Below are 20,935 nucleotides of genomic sequence, written 5' to 3'. Positions count from 1 at the left end.
ACTGAAATAACAGTGCAGAGAAAGCTGAAAAGTAAACCTAGGAAAGAATGGTAAATTAGGAAGAAGAAGGCACATTTATGCCAGACGATCCCCAAGACCGTGGACACAGAGTGCCGGTGGAGCCCAAACCGGAGGATTGGTCAAAAAGCTAATATAGCAAAAAACGTTAGTACCTCAGATTCCCTCAACTCTCTTATGCTATCAGGTGACTTTTCCTCCTCAATTTTGCAAAGAACTGTAAGTTTACTTTCTGGAGTGTCTCTGAACTCAAGGGCACCAGGCAAGATAGAGGGAGAGAGGGAGGCCCTAGGAAAACACACATCTCAAGGGACAGACCTACATCCAAATGAAAGATTACGGCCCTCTTCTCTAGTTTGGGGAGCGGGGACGGGGAAGTGGGAGTAGGAGTTTTCCTCTCTCAGTTGACTGGTCCCGGAAAAAAACTGACAGTTGTAGTTTGTCCTTAATGATTAGCCAGGTCTCTGCATAATCATGCTACAGGGAAGCCCCCACAATGCCCGCTGCATATCTGCTCAGCTTCTCATTACCTGGGGTAGGAACTACAGAACATCTGACTATATGAAAAGCCTCTGATGTGAAAAAAGGATTCATAGGCAAATAAAATACAGAAATCAGACAGAATAGAGACAGGATGCTTAAAAAATAGGTGACATTGTCAGAGATAAGAATGACATCAAATTTATGAATGAAAACAGGTGTTACATATAGTTAAAAGGTTAAGAACAGCAGCAAAACCAGTAAAAAAGGAGGCTTATGAAAATTTAAATATGATAGTAGAGTAAAAACTCAACAGAAAGTTTAAAAGATAGAATTCAAGAACTAAGTTAAACCAAAATAATAATAGTTGGAAAAGAATAAAGTATTTTTTAAAATTAAAGGATCCAGGCAGACAGTACCTGAATAAAAAGAATTCCAGAAAACGAAGAAGGAAAATGTCCTTTGAACTGAAGTGTGTCTAGGTTGTTAGGGCTTATCAGGCCTCCTCAAAATGAATGGGTCAGTGGTGGATGGGTGGTACTCCTACAAGCAACAATCACTCTGACATTTCATAATAGTAGAGATTTTAAAATTCCTAAAAGCTTCCAGAGAGAATACAGACAGGTAAAATACAATAGAAATCTCAGGAATAAGAATAGCTTCAGATTTCTCGATGGGAACACTGCAAACTAAATAACAATAAAATACTACTTTCAAATTTTTGAGAGGAAAATATCTCTACCTAGAATTCTCTTTAGCCAGGCAAATTGTCATTCAAGTTTACAAACAGAATAAAGCCATTTCAGATATGAAAGTTTTCAAAAACTGACTTCCCATGTACCCATTTTTTAGAAGCTTCTGTACTTTTCCAAAGCAAGGGCATATACCAAGAAAGAAGAAACAGGATCTGAAAACAGGAGATTCAACAGAAAAAAGAACTAAAGGAAATTCCTTGGATGGTAGTGAGAGAACATTCCAGATTGACCACTTTGCAGCCGACCTAGAGAACAACCCGCACAGTCTGAACCAGGAAGACAGAGTCTCCAGGGAGAGGAACAAGGAAAAAGAATAAGAGAGGGAAAGGAAGAAGGGATAGAGGGGAAGAGAAAAAGAAAGGGGAGTGAGCAAAGGAAGCGGGGAGGGAGAGAGGGAGGGAGGCCGGCAGAAAACCTGATATGTTTAAACATAATAAAGGAAAAATGCTGTGTTAGAGTTTGTAGATGAATTACAATGGGTGCAAAGAAAGCCGACAGGGGGAGAAAGTGAGAGAGAGAAAGGGAGGGATAAAAAAAGAGAATGAATGAATAAATGAATGATGAACTCTCAAGAAAACAAAAGGTGTATAAGAATGAAAATGTAATAGTTCACCATATGGCTTGATTGTGAATAAAAGTTGTTCTGAATCCTGAATTGAACCAAAAATGGTGATATAATTATATTAACATGGTAGGAGGGAAAATAAATGTATGAGGGGAGAAGACACTACCTATCAAATAGCTTCAAAAACGCTAATACCATTATGGAAAAGGACGGTGAGGAACCGCTCAGTCTGGAGAACACCAAAGGCACACAACAGCCAAGTGCAGCACATGTTCTTGGATCGGACTCCGTACCAAAGGGGGACAACCTCTGTTTTCTTCTCTCTGAAGGATGCTATTGGGACGACTGGAGAAATGTGCAAGGGTCTGAGGATCAGAATGTAGTGTTGTGTCAATGTTACTGCCCCGATTTTGTTATTTCTACTGTGATGATCGTGTAGGAGAGTACCCTCGTTTTCAAAAACTACATAGACCTATTTAGGAGTAACAAAACGTCATGTCTCCAATTTATTTAGTTTACACAGAGAGAGAGACAATGGAAGTCGTGAAATGGTAATAATTGGGAAATCTAGGTTCTTTGTGATTTTCTTGCAACATTTCTCCAACTTTGGAAATTATTTCAAAATGAAAAGTATGTCTATAGTTTTCAAAAGTCAATGCATTCCACAAGGCTTACAATAAAAACAAATTAAAACATAAAAAAGCAGCACAGTGTGCTTCAGTTGCTATTACTACTTCATGCTCCTCAGATACAAATTCAGAACTCTATTAGCTATTTTTGACTTCGTCGCAGCCTTTCTTTCAAAATAACATGTAGATTGCTTTTCTTAACTTTTCAATTTTGATATTATCAGTAGGTTTCCTACAAAAGAGGATGAAGAATATTTATTTATTTAGTCAACTAAGTATGTAGGTATAGACACATGTTCTATTTTACTCAATGGGTTATAATCCATTAATAGCACACTTTATTTTGATCTTATAAATATCCAAAACCTGCCTAGTGGGAGCCCCTGAAAGCTGGCATCTGTGTGTTTTTGTTATATCTTCATTATTTCTTGAGCACTTTACTTTCTGGCATAAAAGATGTTTCAGGTTTATCTTGTATTTTCCCTGCCCCAGTCATGAATCAGACATTTCTCCAAGGAGTTCTTCCTTTTAGAGGAGACTGGTATTTAGAAACCAAAATATAAATGCTAGGAAATATAAGTATGAAATACATATATACACATACATGTACACACACACATATATATATACATACACAAATCTGGACCTAGATATACACAGATAGAAATATAAACAGATATTAAATACCACAAGTTCACACTGATAAGGCTTATTTCAGTCTTCTTCCTTTCCATATTTGTAATTCTTCTCTCAAGCAGAGAAAAGCCTGGCCCCCGTTGACCTGAATATATTTACTTCTTTGCTCAAACCCCTGTATGTAACCAGCCTCCCAACCCTGCCAGTTGCCTCCTCAGCCCTGACCACGTCGGCCAAGGCAGCCTTATTCTCATCCCCAACCACCCTGCACCCTCCTCAGCCCCAGGCGCACTGGCCACTTCCTTGGACATGCCAGTCATCTCCTCAGGCAGCTTCAACAGTTTGTTTGCTTTTAAATAAGTGAAAGAGAAGGGCTATGTGTTATTTTTTAAATAAAATTGCCAAAATAAAGCAAAAGATGACATACAGTAAATTTTAAATATAAGTAATACTTTGTTCAAATGTTACTATCGATGTAACACGTGAGTTATTTCCTCAGTAGTAGTAATGACTTCTCCAGCTTTGTACTTTCTCTTTTAGTTTTATTTTCTCCAAAAGTAAGAATGCGGATATTAGAATCAAATATTTGTCTGTTGTTGTGCAAAGACCAAAGATAATTGACACACTTAGAGATTAATTCTGCAAACAAGACCCATCTTAGCTTAGCAACAGAGTTGGCCCATCCTGAACGAAAAAATAATTAAAAGGAGGCCAAAAACAGGGTTGTAGTCCTGTTTCTGCCACTGACTATGCAGGTGAACTTGAACAACTAATTCGGCCTTTCTAGGTCATATTGAAGAGCTGGACTTGAAAATCTCCAAAATCTCTCTCACAAGGCTAAATTAACACAACTTTCAAATGCATTAATACAGTAAAATGTAGCAAAATTCTGATATTTAAGGAAAGGTACTTTTTTCATAGTACCATGAATGAAAAAAGTTTGAAATCATGATATGGGCTCGCTTTCTCCTCAAAACACATCAACTTAAATGTTTTTGAAGTATCAGTAATAGCTAGAGCACTATTCTCAAGGTTCTTCCCACACCAAAAATTAGTTACGTGAAGTATAATTCAGCATTTGGGTAACCCTTTGATGCAATAATATAAGAGATAATGTAGTAGGACACGCTAATTGAAGAGACAAACAAGAACAATGGTTTTTTGAGTAAGAAGAGTTTGGTTATTGTGATTGCAAAATGACTCTGAAAGAAAAAAACATTTAGGCATGGTTTAAACTAAAAAATTCATGACAAGTTACAGATGGGTTAATCAGACACACAAAAATACAGAGAAAATAAATATCTTGCAACAACAGTTTAGCAAAATAAATTATGGTATGTATATTCCTATGATAGAATACAATAAAGTCTATCCATATGATAGAATAAAGTAATTATAAGTAATGTTTTCAAAGACTGTATAGCAACTTGGAAAATGTATGTTATTAAGAGAAAATGGTTATAAAAATTTGTGCACAAGTAGATTCTAATGTATATGTGTATGTACGACAGAGAGAGGCCAGGTAGGAGAGAAAAAGTGTGTGTGTGCGCATGTGTGTGTGTATGTGTGTGTGAGAGAGAGACAGACAGAGAGAGAGAAAACACAAATACACTTGCAATGTACATGCGTGGCCAAACTTAGAAGCTTTACAAAAAAAGTTAACATGTTATTCCAGGTATTGAGATTACTGTTGAATTTAATACTTTCCTATGTGAGTTTCTGTTTTTCCAAGTATTCTAAAATAAACATATTATTCTGAAAAAAATTAAAATTGTTAGAGTCAACACTGTATGTAACGTGTTCAGAGACAGTAAGAACTATTGTAATAAACTGAAAGAGTTTTCTAGGGCCATTTTGGCAGAAGACTTTAGATTACATTTGATTTTTTTAACTCATCAGAGTTTCATAGTTATATGGGAAATTTTAAAATATGCCTGGAATCACATGAAAATGGGATTGTCAAAATAAATTATAGGATGCTAACACAATGGAATACTAAACAGCCATTAAAACACAGAGTTTTAGAAGTTCCAAATAAATGTGCAATCAGCATGTACAAAAATCCCTCTCAATAACCATTTCGTATAAATAGTTTTGTAAGCTGACAAATTTTAATTCGATGGGCAAATGTACTTTAAATTTCACCAACATTGCATACAACCATGTGCTTTGGCACTGTGTGAAGTCACCCTCTTAACTCACCACAACCCACTTCTTGTACCTACTACATAATTAGCATTCTATTTCCTCTGCTTAAAATGTATCCTTTTGTAGAGTGGGAAAGATCTGCATGAATTTACAAAGGCTCACAATTCCAATGAGTGTAGTGTGGTGTCATAAAAATATGCTTCAATATCTAGCAAAGGAAGAAAATTACAGGCTGAAATTTAGCAACATCCAAGATTTCAGTAGAAGAATTTAAATTACTGTGAATCACTCAAAAACATTCTTAAAACCTCAATAAAACTGACTATCCAAAGTGTTTTATATTCACTTCAAAAAAAAAAGGGGGGGGTAAGAAAATACACTGACAATACTTAACAGATTTACATTTGGACATGAATAAGTGAAGAAAATAAGTGTTTGAGAAGATCCAAAGAAGCAATTAACCAAAAAGAACTCCATTTAACCTTTTGTGGTTAATGCTTTTCATGACAAATGGATCACTGAAATCTGTTCTTTCCAAACAAAGGGCTCAGCCCGCAGCACTGCCCGCCTCCCTCTCCTGCCAGTTCTCTCTCTTTCTCTCTCCCACACCTCAACTCCATTTACACATTCATTCATTCTTAGCAATTGGATGTATGTCCATTATCTTATGACCTTTTAAACAATGAAAATACATCTTTTCATTTTTTTTGTCTTCAAGAGATTAAAGCAGAATAGTCATTATCTGTGTGATGAATCTCTACTAAGTTAAATAACACTAAATATCTTTCCTATAACTAGCATAAGGTAAACACACGACAAAAAAATCTTACGGTGTTTTCAGGCTGAGATCTGAATACATGTAATAGAGAAGTAAGCCAAATTATTGCAGGAAGCCGTTGTCTGTTATCTTTACTCCGATGTAACATTTACTGTAAGAGAAACTATTAAAGTGACTTTACTAAAATAAACGGACATTAGAATTGTGTTAGCATGATACTGGAATTTATTGACAAAGTCACTTACGAATTACGCATAAGTTTCCCTTGTTGTTACTTTTGGTTTATTATGAGCATTTGTTATGAGTTGAATTATGTCCTTCCAAAATTCACATGTTGAAGTCCTAACCCCTAGTACTTCAGAATGCGGACTTATTCGGATAGGGTCCTTACAAAGGAAATCAAGTTAAAATGTGGCCGTTGGGGTGGGTCTCGATGCAACACGACTGGTGTCACAATAAAAAAGGAAACTGGGACACAGAGACTTCTGTAGAAGGAAGATGATGTTAAGAGACATAGAGAGATGACGACCGTCTTTAAGCCAGGATAAGAGGTCTGTAAGAGATCTTTCCCTCACTGCCTCAAGAGGAACCAACACTGCTGACATCTTAGTTTCAGACTTCGAGCTTCCAGAACTGTGAGGAAATAAACTTCTGTCATTTGAGACACTTAATCTGCAGTACTTTGCTATATAGCAGCCTTAGCAAACTAACGGCATCTCTGTACATAAAGTTGTACACAATAAAAATTTAAGGAAAGAAGCAAGAGTAGAAAGGAAGGAAGGAATTATGATTAAGATAGCTCATCCTTGCTCTATTCGCTCATTTTTTATGGATTAACAATCAACTTCAGTAATTTCTGAGAAGTGTTTTTGCCTCCCTCCTGTAATGCTAGTAGATATTGCCAAAATTCTACCACTGAAATGAAATACATAGCTGAAATTTCAAACAAACAATGGCTTGCTAATATTTGAGTGCCCAGGAGCTAAACACCTGAAGAAACAGGTTAAAGGATGAGATGTGACCTCTCTAAGAGGTGTCCTTCCTTAATATTCCTCACTAAAACGCCACTCAGGAGCAACTCATAAATATAACATGAATTGCTCTGATAATATTAAATCGCATCTACCATCTGTGCACAAACAGCTATTTTCTCTTTACAAGTAAGGAGAAAAAACTCTATGTGAGAAGTGTGATAAATCAGAATACTGGCATGAAAAGGCCATGCAAATAAAACTGCTGATGCCCATAAAACATGCACACCAAGAGACATCTGGTAAAAAAGCAGCTTAAAGCGGAAGGAGTTGGGGAAGCCATGTTGTTCTGAGGGACACTCATCTCGAGGGGCCTAAATTTAGACTCACCAGCTGTGTTTTGGTTTACAACTCCTTCCAATCTGCCTGCTTATAATAATAATAAAAAATTAGAAAGGCCTTCTGTAGAACACTGTTGAAAATGTGATTGGGGGAAAAGCCAGCCTATGTCGCGTTCTATAAAGGGGTACACAACACTCTAATCTTGTTTGACACAATTCCCAGTGGTATATAGTATCTATACCCTTCTAGGCATAGACAGTAATTTATTTATCCACTTTTATGTTTCTAGAGATTTTTATTTTTTAACAGTGTTGCCTTGAATGCAGTTGGACTTCCTTGGCTTTTGTACACTATAAAGCTATATACTGACCACAGAAAATTTTCACATAATTTTATTTTTCCCTGTGGCCAAAAAAAATAAATAAAGAAAGAATGTGGCATATTGAAAGAAGAAGTCTCTGTACACAAGCAAAGCTAAACTTAATTCAAGTTTGGACTGCTACCAGCTATGTGAACCTGGTCAAGTCACTTTACCTTTCTGAGGTTGTTTTCTCACTTGTAACCTCTTAGAGAAGTCATACCTAACCTTGGATCACAGAAGATCAAGGAGAAGATAAAAAGAGATGAATAAGTGTGATGTATGCATTGCCTGCTTGAAGGCTTTATGTGAATTATCTTATATAAACCTTATCATGACCCTGTAGAGTATGTTCTATTTCTTACCCGCCTTTTTTTTTTTTTTTTTTTTTGTCGCCAGAGAGCAATGCTATTGAGTAGATCCTCTTTTACCACAGTTTTCAGATGAGTGAAATGAACAGGTTAAATTACTTATTCAAACTCTAACTGCTGTTAAGTGAAGGAACCAGCATTTGACTTCCTAACTGCCAATCAGTCAACTGTACATCAAGATATGATCTCTGGGAGTTATCATTGAATTCACTTATTCAGTTTCCTTTGAAATTAAATACAAATCTAAAGCAAGAATAAATCAAGTTCTATGGTTTACATCTAGTTATATAGCGCACAAATGCGAGGAAGTACGAGTATACTCAAGTATGCTTGGAAATCAGGAAAGACTAGAGACAGAAGAATGGATATATAAGTTGTGGTATATACATACGAGGTTATAAATACTACACAGCAATGAAAACTGACTACGACTTCATGTCAGAACATAGAGAGACCTCATAAAGTAGATGTTAGGTGAAAAAAAATCAGAGACTTCACATAAAACAGTATCATTTTTAAAAGTCCTAACAAGATACAAATGCACATAAATCCTTAATATATATTACTTCAAGATACATATATAAACTTTTATGCAAACCAAACAAATGATAAACACAAAATTCAGATTACTATTTTCTTTGAACAGAATGAGAAATAATGTTGGGGAGAGCCTCACAGAAAATGTCAAAATTTTGGGTTATGTTTTATTTTGTAAGCTGAATGGTGGGAACATGGATGCAAATTTTATTATTCTATTTCTAGAGGTCGACAAACATTTTCCATAAAGGGCCAGAGAGTAAATTTAGGCCTTTTGAGCCATCTTGTCTCTGCCAAAATTACCCTGGCCATTGTAGTGTGAAGGCAGTTATAGGCAATCCCTCAATGAATAGGTGTAGCTGCATGCCAATAAAACTTTATTTACAAAGATGAAGTGGATCAGATTTTGCCCAGAGGTTGTTTTTTCCCTTGCTTTACACTATAGATGTTACATAGTTATACAATATATAGAGGCAGATATAATATAGATATATACATTATATTATTCTTTTGTATGCATGAAAATATTCTATAATAAAAAATCATATTAAAAGTTTTGAAAAGCTTTAAAAAGGTATGTTCGAATAGGATAAAGATATATTCTTGATTACTGAAAATTATCTATTTTCTTTTCAGTTTTTTTTTCATGAACCATTGAAATAAAAATAAATTCTTCTTGACCATTGCTGAGCAGGTAAAAAAAGTTGTTCCAGATTTTTAGCATTTACATTCTTTTCAGATGCTTTGTTTTTACACTCGCACACACATACACTAAAAAATTAGTGTTTTTAATCACCTCAGGAAAGATTTCTGCATATGTCAGGAAGAACGAATAAAGAACAAGGAAGATGTTCAGGCTGAAAGACAGGCAAAGCTCTCTCACTAAGTATGTCCTCCAAACCACTCTTACCTGTGTGCCTCAGTGATATGTCATATTACCACACTGGAAGCCATGAATCCTAATATCCACAAATGATAAGGGTCTAGTAAACCTACCTTAAAATAAGTTTGGGGTACTGGATACATATATGAAACACCGTATCAGCCAACTACCTGTTGTAGATTCAGTGATGACTAATTGGAAGCACAGCAAGCCAAGAAAAATAATTACTCTAAGCAGAACTCCTGAAGAGGTTAAAATATGTCTTATGGGCAGATAACACTGCAGACCCAACTCAGGAATGTAATAAAAATGCTTCCTAAGGAGCACAGCCAGCTGACTGCACACTTAATAGGCATGGCTAAAATGGATCCTGGTACAGTAAATGAAAACTTCTCTAAACCAAAGTGCTGTCTTCATAGATATTCTCCAGGAAAGGGCTGAGTTGCCTTGAAATCTAACCAACCAACAAATAGGAGCATTTCTGAAAGGACTTAATATATGCTTATATCAGGAGAGCTAGTTGACAGTTAAAACTGCTGTACCAAGAATATTCTTATCCCCTAGTACTTCTAAATAGCCTGGCAGATACTACATGTAATGACTCACTCAAAGGGGAGCTGAACACATATATAGAATTTAAGAGACAGTACAGGAATTTTGGTAACACTCTCAACTGTAATTGAAAGCATACGTCTCAGTTATTTTAAATGAAAAGTATCCTACCTTGTTAACTTTCTCTCCACAGTGCCGCCTTTGACTCCATGGATTGTTTCCCTACTTTACATACTTTTAACCTTGGCAGTTATACACATAGCCTCACCCAGGCTATCAATATATTACTACGATAACCTCCCTTAAATAAGTATAAGCTCCTTAAATAGAGAAACTCACTGTCTGCATTTTATATATAGCTAGAGGTTTTTAAGGATCTGTAAGATATTACTCAGACTATTTGTGAACATTAGCCAATTGCATTAATTAGTTAATTATTATGTGATTTATTATTGTATTATTAATTATGACAAATGCCCTCTCATTTATCTCAATTATGCTTGGCTAACTTCTTACCTAGTGGAGAATTTTCCTCTTTGTATTTAACATTCCATAGAAAAAAACTTGGTTTTCCTTATTTGCAAAGGTCGAATACACCATCTGCCTATAAGTTTGCCTCAAAACCATTGTGGGAGATGGTATAATCGTCCCCTACGACCCTCTGTCTTCCAATGGGAGGCTTACACCCTCTGGTCAATTGCCAGGTAACTTTCAGAGCCTCTTTATAAAAGGAAAACCGTTCCCCACCCCAATGGATTTGACCAGTGACTTGCTTTGGATGACGGTGTGTATCTGGGCGGAGATTTGGGAGCCACTGCCTGCCTCCACTGGTGCTTGTATTGCTTTTCCTCTTCCAGGAATGACATGTCCCTGTCAGGGGCCACTCCTTCGGTCTTGATCCCCAAATGAAGAAGACACATGAGGCAGACTCAAAGCCTACAACAGACTCACAGCCCAGTCACAACTGAAAGGTGCAAGAGAAGGAAATACTCTTCAATGTTCTATTAGATTAAATACATATAGGTACAGATGTATGTATACACACACATACACACGCTTAACTTCCTCAGAGTCAGTACAAAAGAACAAATTAGGGATTTTCACCCCAGTTTTAAAGATTCACATACCAAGAGTTTGCCATCTGTTTTTGGTCACACATGAAAAGGCTTTTATTGTCACTTTAGGTAGAATTTCTATTCTTAATGTTTAATTTAAAGAGATTATGCTCTGTTTTTCATTTTTAAATAAAAATTATTTCTTATATTAAAAAATTAAAGCCATGACTAATAAAAATGAAATTAGAACAAAAATGAACCTGAGAAATACTATGCTAAATGACAGAAACCAGAGGCAAAAGGTCACATGTGGTATGATTCCACTTATATGAAGTTTCCTGAAAAGCAAATATATAGAGACAGGAAATAGTAGATTAATAGTTTGTATGGCTGGGAGCAAAATGGCATAATGGATTTTGGGGGGAGAAAAATATTCTAAATCAATATTACAGTGATTGTACAATTCAGTAAATTTACTAAAAAAATCATTCACTCAAAATGGATAAATTTTATGGTATATAAATTCTATCTCAATAACATTAGTTGGTTAATAAAACAATTAAAATAATATGTCATATCAAAGCATTTCTCAAAGTAAAAAGAATTATTTCAATTTCAATTTTTAAAAACTACTGGTTTAACCTGTTTTATTTTGAGTGTTTTACTGATTTTTATGTCAGTATTTGCTAATAATTTTGATTGCCTAGTCTATTTTTTTTATTAATTCTATAGATAACACTGTGTTATCCAGCATGACTAACATATGCAGTGTCAGAGCTGATCAAATATTCTGTTTAAAACAGACAAAATCTTTCAAGCATACAACTTTTCACCTGTTTATTGAGAAAACTTTAAAATATCTTCTTACAGTGAGTAACGGTGAATGTTTAACTTTTAGTCTTATATGCTCTTTGGAAAATGTGGGATGCAAATAAATAAATACATGAATAAAATTAATGTTGAATACTACAACCACATAGCTATTGAATCCGTTCCCTTTTGATCACACTGGCCACTTGTTTTTTTTTTTTATCTATCTATCTATCTATCTATCTATCTATCTATCTATCTATCTATCTATCTATCTAGACAAGGCTTGGTTGACCTCACAGATTGCAAGGACCTTGTCAGCTTACAATCTATTATTGATTGATTGATTGATTTCTTATTTTATTTTTTATGCCTACAGCACTGGGTTTTCCTAGGTGGTCTCCCATCCAAGTACTAACCAGGCCCAACCCTGCTTAGCTTCTGAGATCAGATGGGATCGGGCTTGTTCAGGGTAGCATGGCTGTAGACCACACTGGCCACTTGTAAAACTGTAGCAGGCTATCAGTTAGTTATACTAGAGTACCTTATCAGAACCACAGGGATGCAGAAATATAACTGCCCCTTTAAAACTCGATAAAGTACATTCTTTAGAGTATATTAGTTCAAATCTGGAGTCTTTTGACATCATTTTCCCATAATATCTGTAATAGTTTTCTCACTGGCACTGACCAATAAACAAATGAAATACTGTTGTCTGCATTAAAGAACTGTAGTTCCCTTTCCTACAGGTTCCCATGGGTTTTCCCCGCCCCCCCCCCTTTTGGGCTAAACAACAGCCATTCCCCTTTGCAAATATAACATTGAGGATGGTTTCTGCTGGTGCCTTTCTCTTTCTGCATCTGCATTTCCAGACTTCAGATATACTCGGGGAGCTACTTAAAATTCATCATCATTTCTTTCCTACTGGAGTGGGGTTCCATCACAATACAAGACCAACACAATACAGACTGAATTTACTGAAAACAGATCATTGACAAATTATAGTAATAATTAGGTCTTTCACAGGAAAAAAGTCACAGGCTATGTCATCCACTAACATACTTATTTCATAACTATTTAGATTTCTTATTCCCCTACCTTTAAAGACTTTAATTTACTGAAGCTAGAGAAGCAAACAAGGTTTTACAGAAGAGAAATAAAAACCTGTTTGTAAGGCAAAATGTATTAAGTATTACAAGATTCAAAATACTATTTAAAAAGTGCAAAGTGGAGAAATTAATTCTACTTGGAGATGAAGAAGCCCCTAGGGAAGAGGCAGTGTTACATTGGGCCATAATGAACAGAAAGGATTCGTTTTGACCCAACAATAATTACTAAGAGGTAGAAAAACATGGAGTAAGTTCACCTCGTGGCAAGCGGACCATCCTAGATCAGTGCTCCTAGATCAGTGCTTTTCAAATTGTAAGGTGCAAACAAGCCACGAGGAATCCTACTAAAGTACAGACCCTGATCCACTGGCTATGGAGTGGGTTCTGAGATCACATTTCTAATAAGCTCCAAAGCGAGGCAGTGGGTGCATGGGACATGCCTGGAGTAGTAAGGCTGTGGAGGACAGAGTGGTGATACAGGCGTCAGGACAGCCAGGTGCAGCCTGATCACCAAGAGCCTTGAATGGCAAAATGTGAAAATACGGTCGGAGCTGTGTGCTCTAGAAACATGTTTGCTGTGGCCACTCAAGATAGACTAGAGGCAGAAGATTTGAGACTGAGACTTGATGAGACAATTTTAATGGCTCTAAGAGGTAACCATGGAACTACTCTGTCTATAGCAGTGGGAACAGGAAGAAGGCACTAATTCCAAAGACAGCAGGAAGATAAAACCGATGGGGACTTTTTCGATATGTAGGGGACATGGAGAGTGAGTGAAAGGTATAAATAGAAGGCAACAGTATTTCATCCTAGAGATCTAAGAAACTGTCACATCATTAGCACAGAATTAAATGGAAAAGATAACAGGTATGAGACTAAACATATAGGGATTAGGAAATGGCAAATATCTCAGTTTGGGGATTATGTTGACGGGTGAGTAGGACCATATAATTAAGACTTCCCACTGCTCTCGCAGTTTAAATTTAGTAAGTTAAAATTCCATTTGCAATAGCCTGTTAATAGTGGAAAGCGACAGTCCAACTGTCACACCCATCCCTCCTCTGGGACAGTTAGTCATCCAGCTTGTGCTAGAACATTTTTAGTGACAGAATTCATGACCATGCTGAGTAACCCCTTTCATTTTGGAACCTTCAATTAGAAAACTTCCTTAAATGAACTTAAATGAACCTAAAACGTGTCTTCACATATTTTTGACTAGTATTGTTTGACTAGTATTTGCCTTCAAAAGGACATTTAACCCATCTAGATCATAATAGTCTTCATAAAAGACCCAAGTCTTTTCCAAGATAAATTACATTTTGTTCTTTTCTAGCCTCTCTTCATGGGCCACAGTTGCCAGAACACAGCGGTTAAACCCCTTTGTTTCTTCTCCTTCGAGACGGCAAATGCATGGCCAGACTGTTGCCACTGCAGCCCTCCCCACCTCTTGTGCCAAGGGAAGACAGTGCTGATGGATCCATAGCCCCTCTCTGCCAAGCCCAGACAAGATCCCCGGCTCCATCTCAACATAGCATTCGAAAGAATCAATAACAGGGCACTGGCATCCTCAGATGAGATACTATCCCTTGGCCACTTTCTGTCACAGACCATCGATTTCCCTTTCAAATACAGGGAATGGAAGAGAGCTTCAGAGGTAGCAATGGACAGTTCAGATTACAGTACAATTAATACTCTGCATGACCTTGAAAATGTGGTTTGTTTAGATTCAATATCATGTCATTTATGTAAATTGATCTTTCAGTCATGGAAAATCACTAGGAATGTTTGCACATAAATGGTCCTATGCAAGGTCTCCCCAAACTTATTTAAAATTTCCTTATTTGTTTTAATTCTATTGCTGATCACATATGCTGACCATAAGGAGAATTTGAGGATTCTTCTTTCTACTTTGCTCACCCACACTTCCTCTTCTGGGAGGAATACAAAAGACAGTGAACACATAAGAAGCCTGTGATGGTAGATAGTGGAGCTTCTAGTAGTAGGAATATAAACAATCCTAGATGAGCGCTTTGCTTTATTGATTCCTCTTGTTTTAACCATCAAAATATTAAGACCCTCTGAGACAGGGTCAGGACATAAGCCAGGGAAAGGAGAACATACAATCTGCCTGCTGTAATCCTGTATTCCAGATTTTAAGTGAGTTGGGCAATTGAGAATGTATACACACACACACACACACACATGCACACACACACAGTTAAACATGCTTACATACTATACACACATTAATATATATGTATATACACACATGCATATGCTATACACACCTGTACAGATATGTGTACATGTGTGCATGCATGTGCATGCATGTGTGTATATGTGTGTTTTATATATTTCAGCAGATCATCAAGGGAGGAAATCACTCATTCTTTCAAGGATATTTCTCAAGTAACCATAATTCACACTAGTAATAAAATAATGATTTGTTTAGGCCTCCAGTGTTCAAAGTGGCAGCCCCTGCTATAGGTGGCTACTTAGATTAAAGTGCAGATTAATTAAAGAGAATTAAAAGGTCAGTTCCTCAGATGCACTAACACATTTCAAGTGTTCAAAAGTCACGTGTGGCCAGTGGCTGCCACATTAGACAGGAAGATTTAGAATGTACCCGTCACTGCAGGTAGTCTTAGACAGCGGGGCCCTATGGTCCTGATCCACACTCAGCAGTGTTTACTAAGAGCCAGGCACTACTTATAAGCTCTTTACATATCGTAAATCATCTAATCCTCATATTTCTTATTTTCCCTCATTATACAGATGAAAAATCTGAGGCATTGGGAGTTTAAGTGACTTGCCCAAGGAAACAAAGCTAGTAAGCTATGGACCGGAATTTCAAATATAGGCAGTATAGCTATAGAGTCTGTACTCCTAACCACTAAGCTTATGTCATGGCTATATTTTTATCTACAATGAGTACCAGAGCTTTCTTCAGGACTTCCCATTCATGCCAATTAAATTTCATAGTCTGTTCTTGATCCCAGTACTCTATCAAAAGATTTGGAAGACTGATTATGTTACGGACTACTGCCTATTGCTATAGTTTCTACTGCTGTGTAACAAACCATCATAAAACTTAGTGGCATAAAATAATTTTACTGTCTTTATAATTTTTTATGCTCACTCGTTTATTGGGTCAGGAATTCAGACAGGACACAGCATTAGTGGCTTGTCTCTTTTCCATTGTATGTGGGGCCTCAGCTAGAGGACTTGATGGCTGGGGTGTCTCAATGCTGGGGACTGAAAACATTCAGACATCTTCATTCACAAGCCAACCAGTTGATGCTGGATGGTGCCTGGGACTTTGGCTGGGGCAACTGACCAGAGCATTTACAGGTGGTTTCTCAAGGGAACCTGGGCTTCCTCACAACATAGAGGCCTTAAAATGCATCTCTTACATAAAGCTTCAAAAAGCAGTGTCCTACTGGACAAAGTACACCTGCATTTCCTTTTATGATTTAGCCCTGGAAGTTGCATGTTAGCACTTCCACCATATTGTATTGATCAAAGCAGTTACAAACCCACCTATATTGAGGAAGAAGAGCAGAGATCCCACCACTTGATAGGAAGATGGCAGGTCACACTATAGAGGAGCATATGGGATGGGAGGTAAAATATGGCTATCGGTACCCAAAGCTACTCTCCGCACTTTTGTACTATGTATTATGATGGTTATTCTTCATTTTTCTCCCACAACGGCCAGCTCCCACCCACCTATTCTCTATGTCCTGGAAGGAGGCTGATCCCTATGGATGACATCACCTGAGCAGCTCGTCCAGTGGGGGCCACAAGCAGGAGAGCCAAGAGGGAGGAGAGGAGCTCGGGGAAGTACTCCCTACGTCCCCCTTGCTTTGGTGCCACATTTCTGGCCATTGCACATTTCTAGCTACATTTCTTTGTAAATACAGCTCCCTTCAGAGCTCTGGCTGTCACCATGTCCGGCAACACCATTTCCATCTCTCTTTCCTTTAGGTGCTAATGATTTTTTAATACTGCACATTTCTAAGTGCCTCAGTATCCCTTGTTTGTTCCTGAATCCTGCACCAAATTCTATAAATAGTTCCTGCATTAAACTCCTTTCACTTAAATTATTGGAGAGAGTTCTGATTTTCATCAGGGCCATACAAGCACACAAAAGGAACTACATAGACATGGTTCAGAGAACAACTGTGAAAAATCGATAACCAAACTTCCAATATCTTCTAATATTTGATAGAACTGTTGAATAGTACAATTATGTCCCTCCATCATTACACTGAATTTCTGAATATCCAACATATATAGTTTTCCATCATTCTCATAAAACACAATCACCTCTTTCTTTTAACAGTTTTTATTAACAAAAGAGTTCTGTAGTTTTGATAGCTTTGTGGAGATTAAAAGCAAGTCTACTGCTTTATGCTTTCCAGAACTTCCTTTTTGCCTATTCTTTTTTCTTTCTTTCTTTCTTTTTCTTTTTCTTTTTTTAATATTTACCTATCTCTAACTTTTGGGCACCATGCCTGAATTCCATGAATTCTCAAAGATGACTAGTGGTGAAGAAGATAATTACATTTGTAAATTCTTTGATTATCCTGGATGATATAGATCTTATTTTTTGGTACTAAATATCTTTAAAAAGGCCAATATTAAGAACTGTCATTTACTGAGTGCCAGAGAAGCATCTCAGTGTTTCAGTGTGACCTATTTACCAATGCTCTATTTCAACTGCTGTTTCATCTACATATTATACTATTTAATAATAAAGCCAATTTATTTTGTTTTACTATATTAATTTTCTCCCAAAAGAATTTTTTCCTTTCAATGTAGAGAAATTTGCCTTTTCTCTACTTAAATTTTTTGCAAGCCACATCTCAGTTCGCCCCAGTTCTAACACTATTCTTACACAGTGTTATAATTTCTATCCTTTTTCTTTTCCTTTTTTTGAATCATAGGTTACATTTTCTGACCTTCCAACATCTATACTTGTTCTTTTAAGTCAATATCCTCTGCCTTCCCTGTGCTCTCTTAAGATTTGGTATCATTTTCTCACTGGACTATGTAAAAATTTAGAACAATGCTTCGTTTTACTTTCCATCTTTATTTATATTGCCATTTACAGTTTCTGTCACATCTTCCACCTGGACTCCAAGACTGTGATAGCAAAAACTGAATCATGCATTTCTTTCTATCCAAAGAATCCTTAGCACAAAGTCTTATGCAAAAATACTTAACAAGTATTTGCCACATATGGGCAATATACTGTAGGGGGAAAAGGAAATGTAAGTCAAAATCCTACTTTTTAAAAAGCTCCTGGACAGTGTCATGGTATATATTCGCAAATTGTCTACGGGAATAAGGGACTAAAATTGTGAATGTATACTGAATATGAAAGTGGTCGATCCCCAGGTACTAAAGGATAACGTTATATACTTCAGAAGTAATTCTCAATACCATTCTAGGGCAGGCTGGCCAGTGGTAGGTTGTATAGAGGAGCCAGCTAGAAATGAAGTATTAGAAAGAGAGGCCAAATGCAGAGGACTTTCTTAAATATGCTTGTCTCACTGGCTATGGTTAATGGTTGAAAAAAATTCAACTTATTGATATATAAGCAGGCAGCTAATTTAAAATTTTCCAAGTATTCTTTTTGGGCTTTAACCAACATAATATCCTTACCTTAATCTATGTGGTTCTATAGAAATGGTTCTTAACTTTTCCTAAGTGGCCAATACACGTAGTTATACAACACTAACAAGCAGGGTGGATCTAGGTGTACTGGTCTGAAGCTTACAGCCTTTTAAAAAGAATACAAAATCAGGTGGAAAAACAAATTTATATTTAGAATGAGAAAAGAAATCTCAACAACTGATTGGAACCATACAGACCTAGAATCCTTTCTTCTGAGATAGCTTTAGGCAATTTTGCAGAAGGGCTAACTTAGAAATGGGTCTGCTGCAACCTGTCATTCCCTTCCCACCTAGAAGGTCTATGACTCCCAGTAACTCCCAACATTTCCAGAGGCCTAAGCAAATGAACACCGAAAGCTACACCTAAAGCTTAAATTTTATCATTAGCTTCACCTTAGATCCACCCCCTGACAACTGGGGTTCAATTAAAACAGTGATTAAGAGAGGGCTGGGACACTTAGAATTGGGGAAAGAAACCATATGACAAGTTTAAAACAATCCCAGATGATTCTGATCACAGTTACCACTTCTAACACTGCCTCCTCCCATTCTGGCAGTTTCACAGTGCAGAGCCATATCCAAAAATTCCCCAACTAGCAGTATCTAAGCAGGCAAGTAAAGAGGCCAATTGTCTTTCATCTGAAAATAAAATATGTGTGGAATATAAAAAGACAGTGTTAACTTTTTGCAAGCAAACCTCCATAAATCCATTGTTCTACCATTTAAACACATTGAAATGTCACATAACTTTACCAAGAGCACAAAACTGACACTCTGGCTGAACATCTAGACTAGTGCCTACCATTTCATTTAATCCTAAGGATTAAAAAAAAAACAAAACAAAAAGAATTTTACATATTTCCCTTAGGGTCAGAGTATAACTGTTCACTTTCTAATTTCAGTTCGCCCTCCGTAAATAAAGCAGTGCTTAGATATGTTGCTTTACCTAACACCCGAAGGTAACATTACTAAGAAGCCTGGGCTTCTTAGTAATACAATGTTCTCATTTCAAATCAAGTTCTCTACCAGCAGCAACGTGAGAAACTGGAGTGTCATTCAACGGCCCTGCGAGAATGGTATTTTTTCTTTTCCAAAAAGAAATAGCAACCACTAGTCTGCTCGCACAAGTCTACCAACTGATCTACGTCAATTTCTCTCCAACTAAACTACAAGTTAAGAGGACTGTTGGGTCCTAGATTTCCCTGGGAGGCGGGGCGGGGGAGAAAGCGGTGGCTGTGGTTTGGGTGGCGGTAACTTACAGTTTGGGAGATCCCGAGCTCCATGGCGGAGAAGCTTCCTGTTGGCCACCCGAACCCTTTTCTCCCGAAGAGAGGATTCCCTCGCACCCATCCCCACTGAACTTGAGACTCACCTCGGGTGTCACCCAGTCTCAAATCCCCAACCGGCAACCCTAAATCAACAATCATTTCCCTAGATTTGGGTGATTCTCCCAGAGATTGGGGCTGGCTGCGCCCGAAAAAAAGCTGCCAGAGGCTGGGGCACTTTCGGGCCACCGCCTCCCGGGTTTGGGCACTGTCCCCAAAAGTCTGTGTCAGAGGAGAAAAGAGAAGGCGAAAACGGGGGAAAAAATCACAACTTTGCAGACTGCAAGAAGCCCTGCCCCATGGAAGGTCATAGTGCAGAGGAAAGGGAGGCTGCGGATCGGGGCCCGGCCGAGTCCCGCAGCCAGGGGACCCCACCCACCTCCAGCTCCGAGCCTCCGCTGGGGCAGGGCGAGCGCGCTGGGCCGGCAGCCCACGGCGCTGCCAACTCCCGGAGTTGACGGGGAACTTTCCCGGGACGCGTCTCCACTGCCCTCACCTTACTGAACACCTCCAGGTCGTCCTCGTCCTCGTCCAGGTCCAGCACGTCGACCTGCAGCAGGGCGGAGGAGCCGCGGCTGCGCAGGAGGGGGCCGCCGCCCCCCGGGCTCTCGCCGTCGGCGCCCCGGGCCGGGAGGCCAGAGGAGCGCTCGGGAGATGCCCGGCGCTCGCCCTCCATCCCGAGAGTGCGCGCCCGCGGGCCGCAGCCGCCAGCCCGGCTCCCCGGAGCGTGCCCATTGGCTCCCGCGCCTCCTGCACCTCCCCGGCCGGCCCCGCTCCAGCCCCTCGCCCGCTGCGCAGACGCGGAACTGCTGGGCCGAACGCGGGGCCGCGGCTCATCCCCACCTGGCCCCGGGCCTGCGGGAGACGCAGGAATGAGACGGACTCCGGCTCGGGGCAGGAGAGGGACGCTGTCCCCTCAAAGGTAGGAGGAG

At 38.3% G+C, this 20,935-nt stretch overlaps 1 protein-coding gene and 1 pseudogene across 5 annotated transcripts in view; both read right to left on the bottom strand.

The window, feature by feature from the left end:
- SNX7 (sorting nexin 7) overlaps nt 1-20,707 on the bottom strand; it is a 66,594-nt gene extending 45,887 nt beyond the window's left edge. For 2 of the 5 annotated variants that reach the window (XM_039869545.1, XM_039869548.1), the window contains exon 1: nt 20,383-20,707. In XM_039869545.1, the coding sequence (XP_039725479.1) occupies nt 20,383-20,679 (297 nt within the window). In that variant the 5' untranslated portion in view covers nt 20,680-20,707. The remainder of the gene's footprint in view (nt 1-20,382) is intronic. The other 3 variants (XM_039869547.1, XM_039869546.1, XM_039869549.1) reach the window with 3 other exon arrangements.
- Nucleotides 12,259-12,377, bottom strand: LOC120607982 (uncharacterized; annotated as a pseudogene).
- Nucleotides 20,708-20,935: the final 228 nt, after the last annotated feature.

Source organism: Pteropus medius, unplaced genomic scaffold (genome assembly GCF_902729225.1).
Source record: "Pteropus medius unplaced genomic scaffold, Ma_sr-lr_union100, whole genome shotgun sequence".
Classification (NCBI taxonomy): Eukaryota; Metazoa; Chordata; class Mammalia; order Chiroptera; family Pteropodidae; genus Pteropus; species Pteropus medius.
The sequence above is the reverse complement of the archived record's forward strand: the minus strand, read 5'-3'. Positions and strand labels throughout refer to the sequence as shown.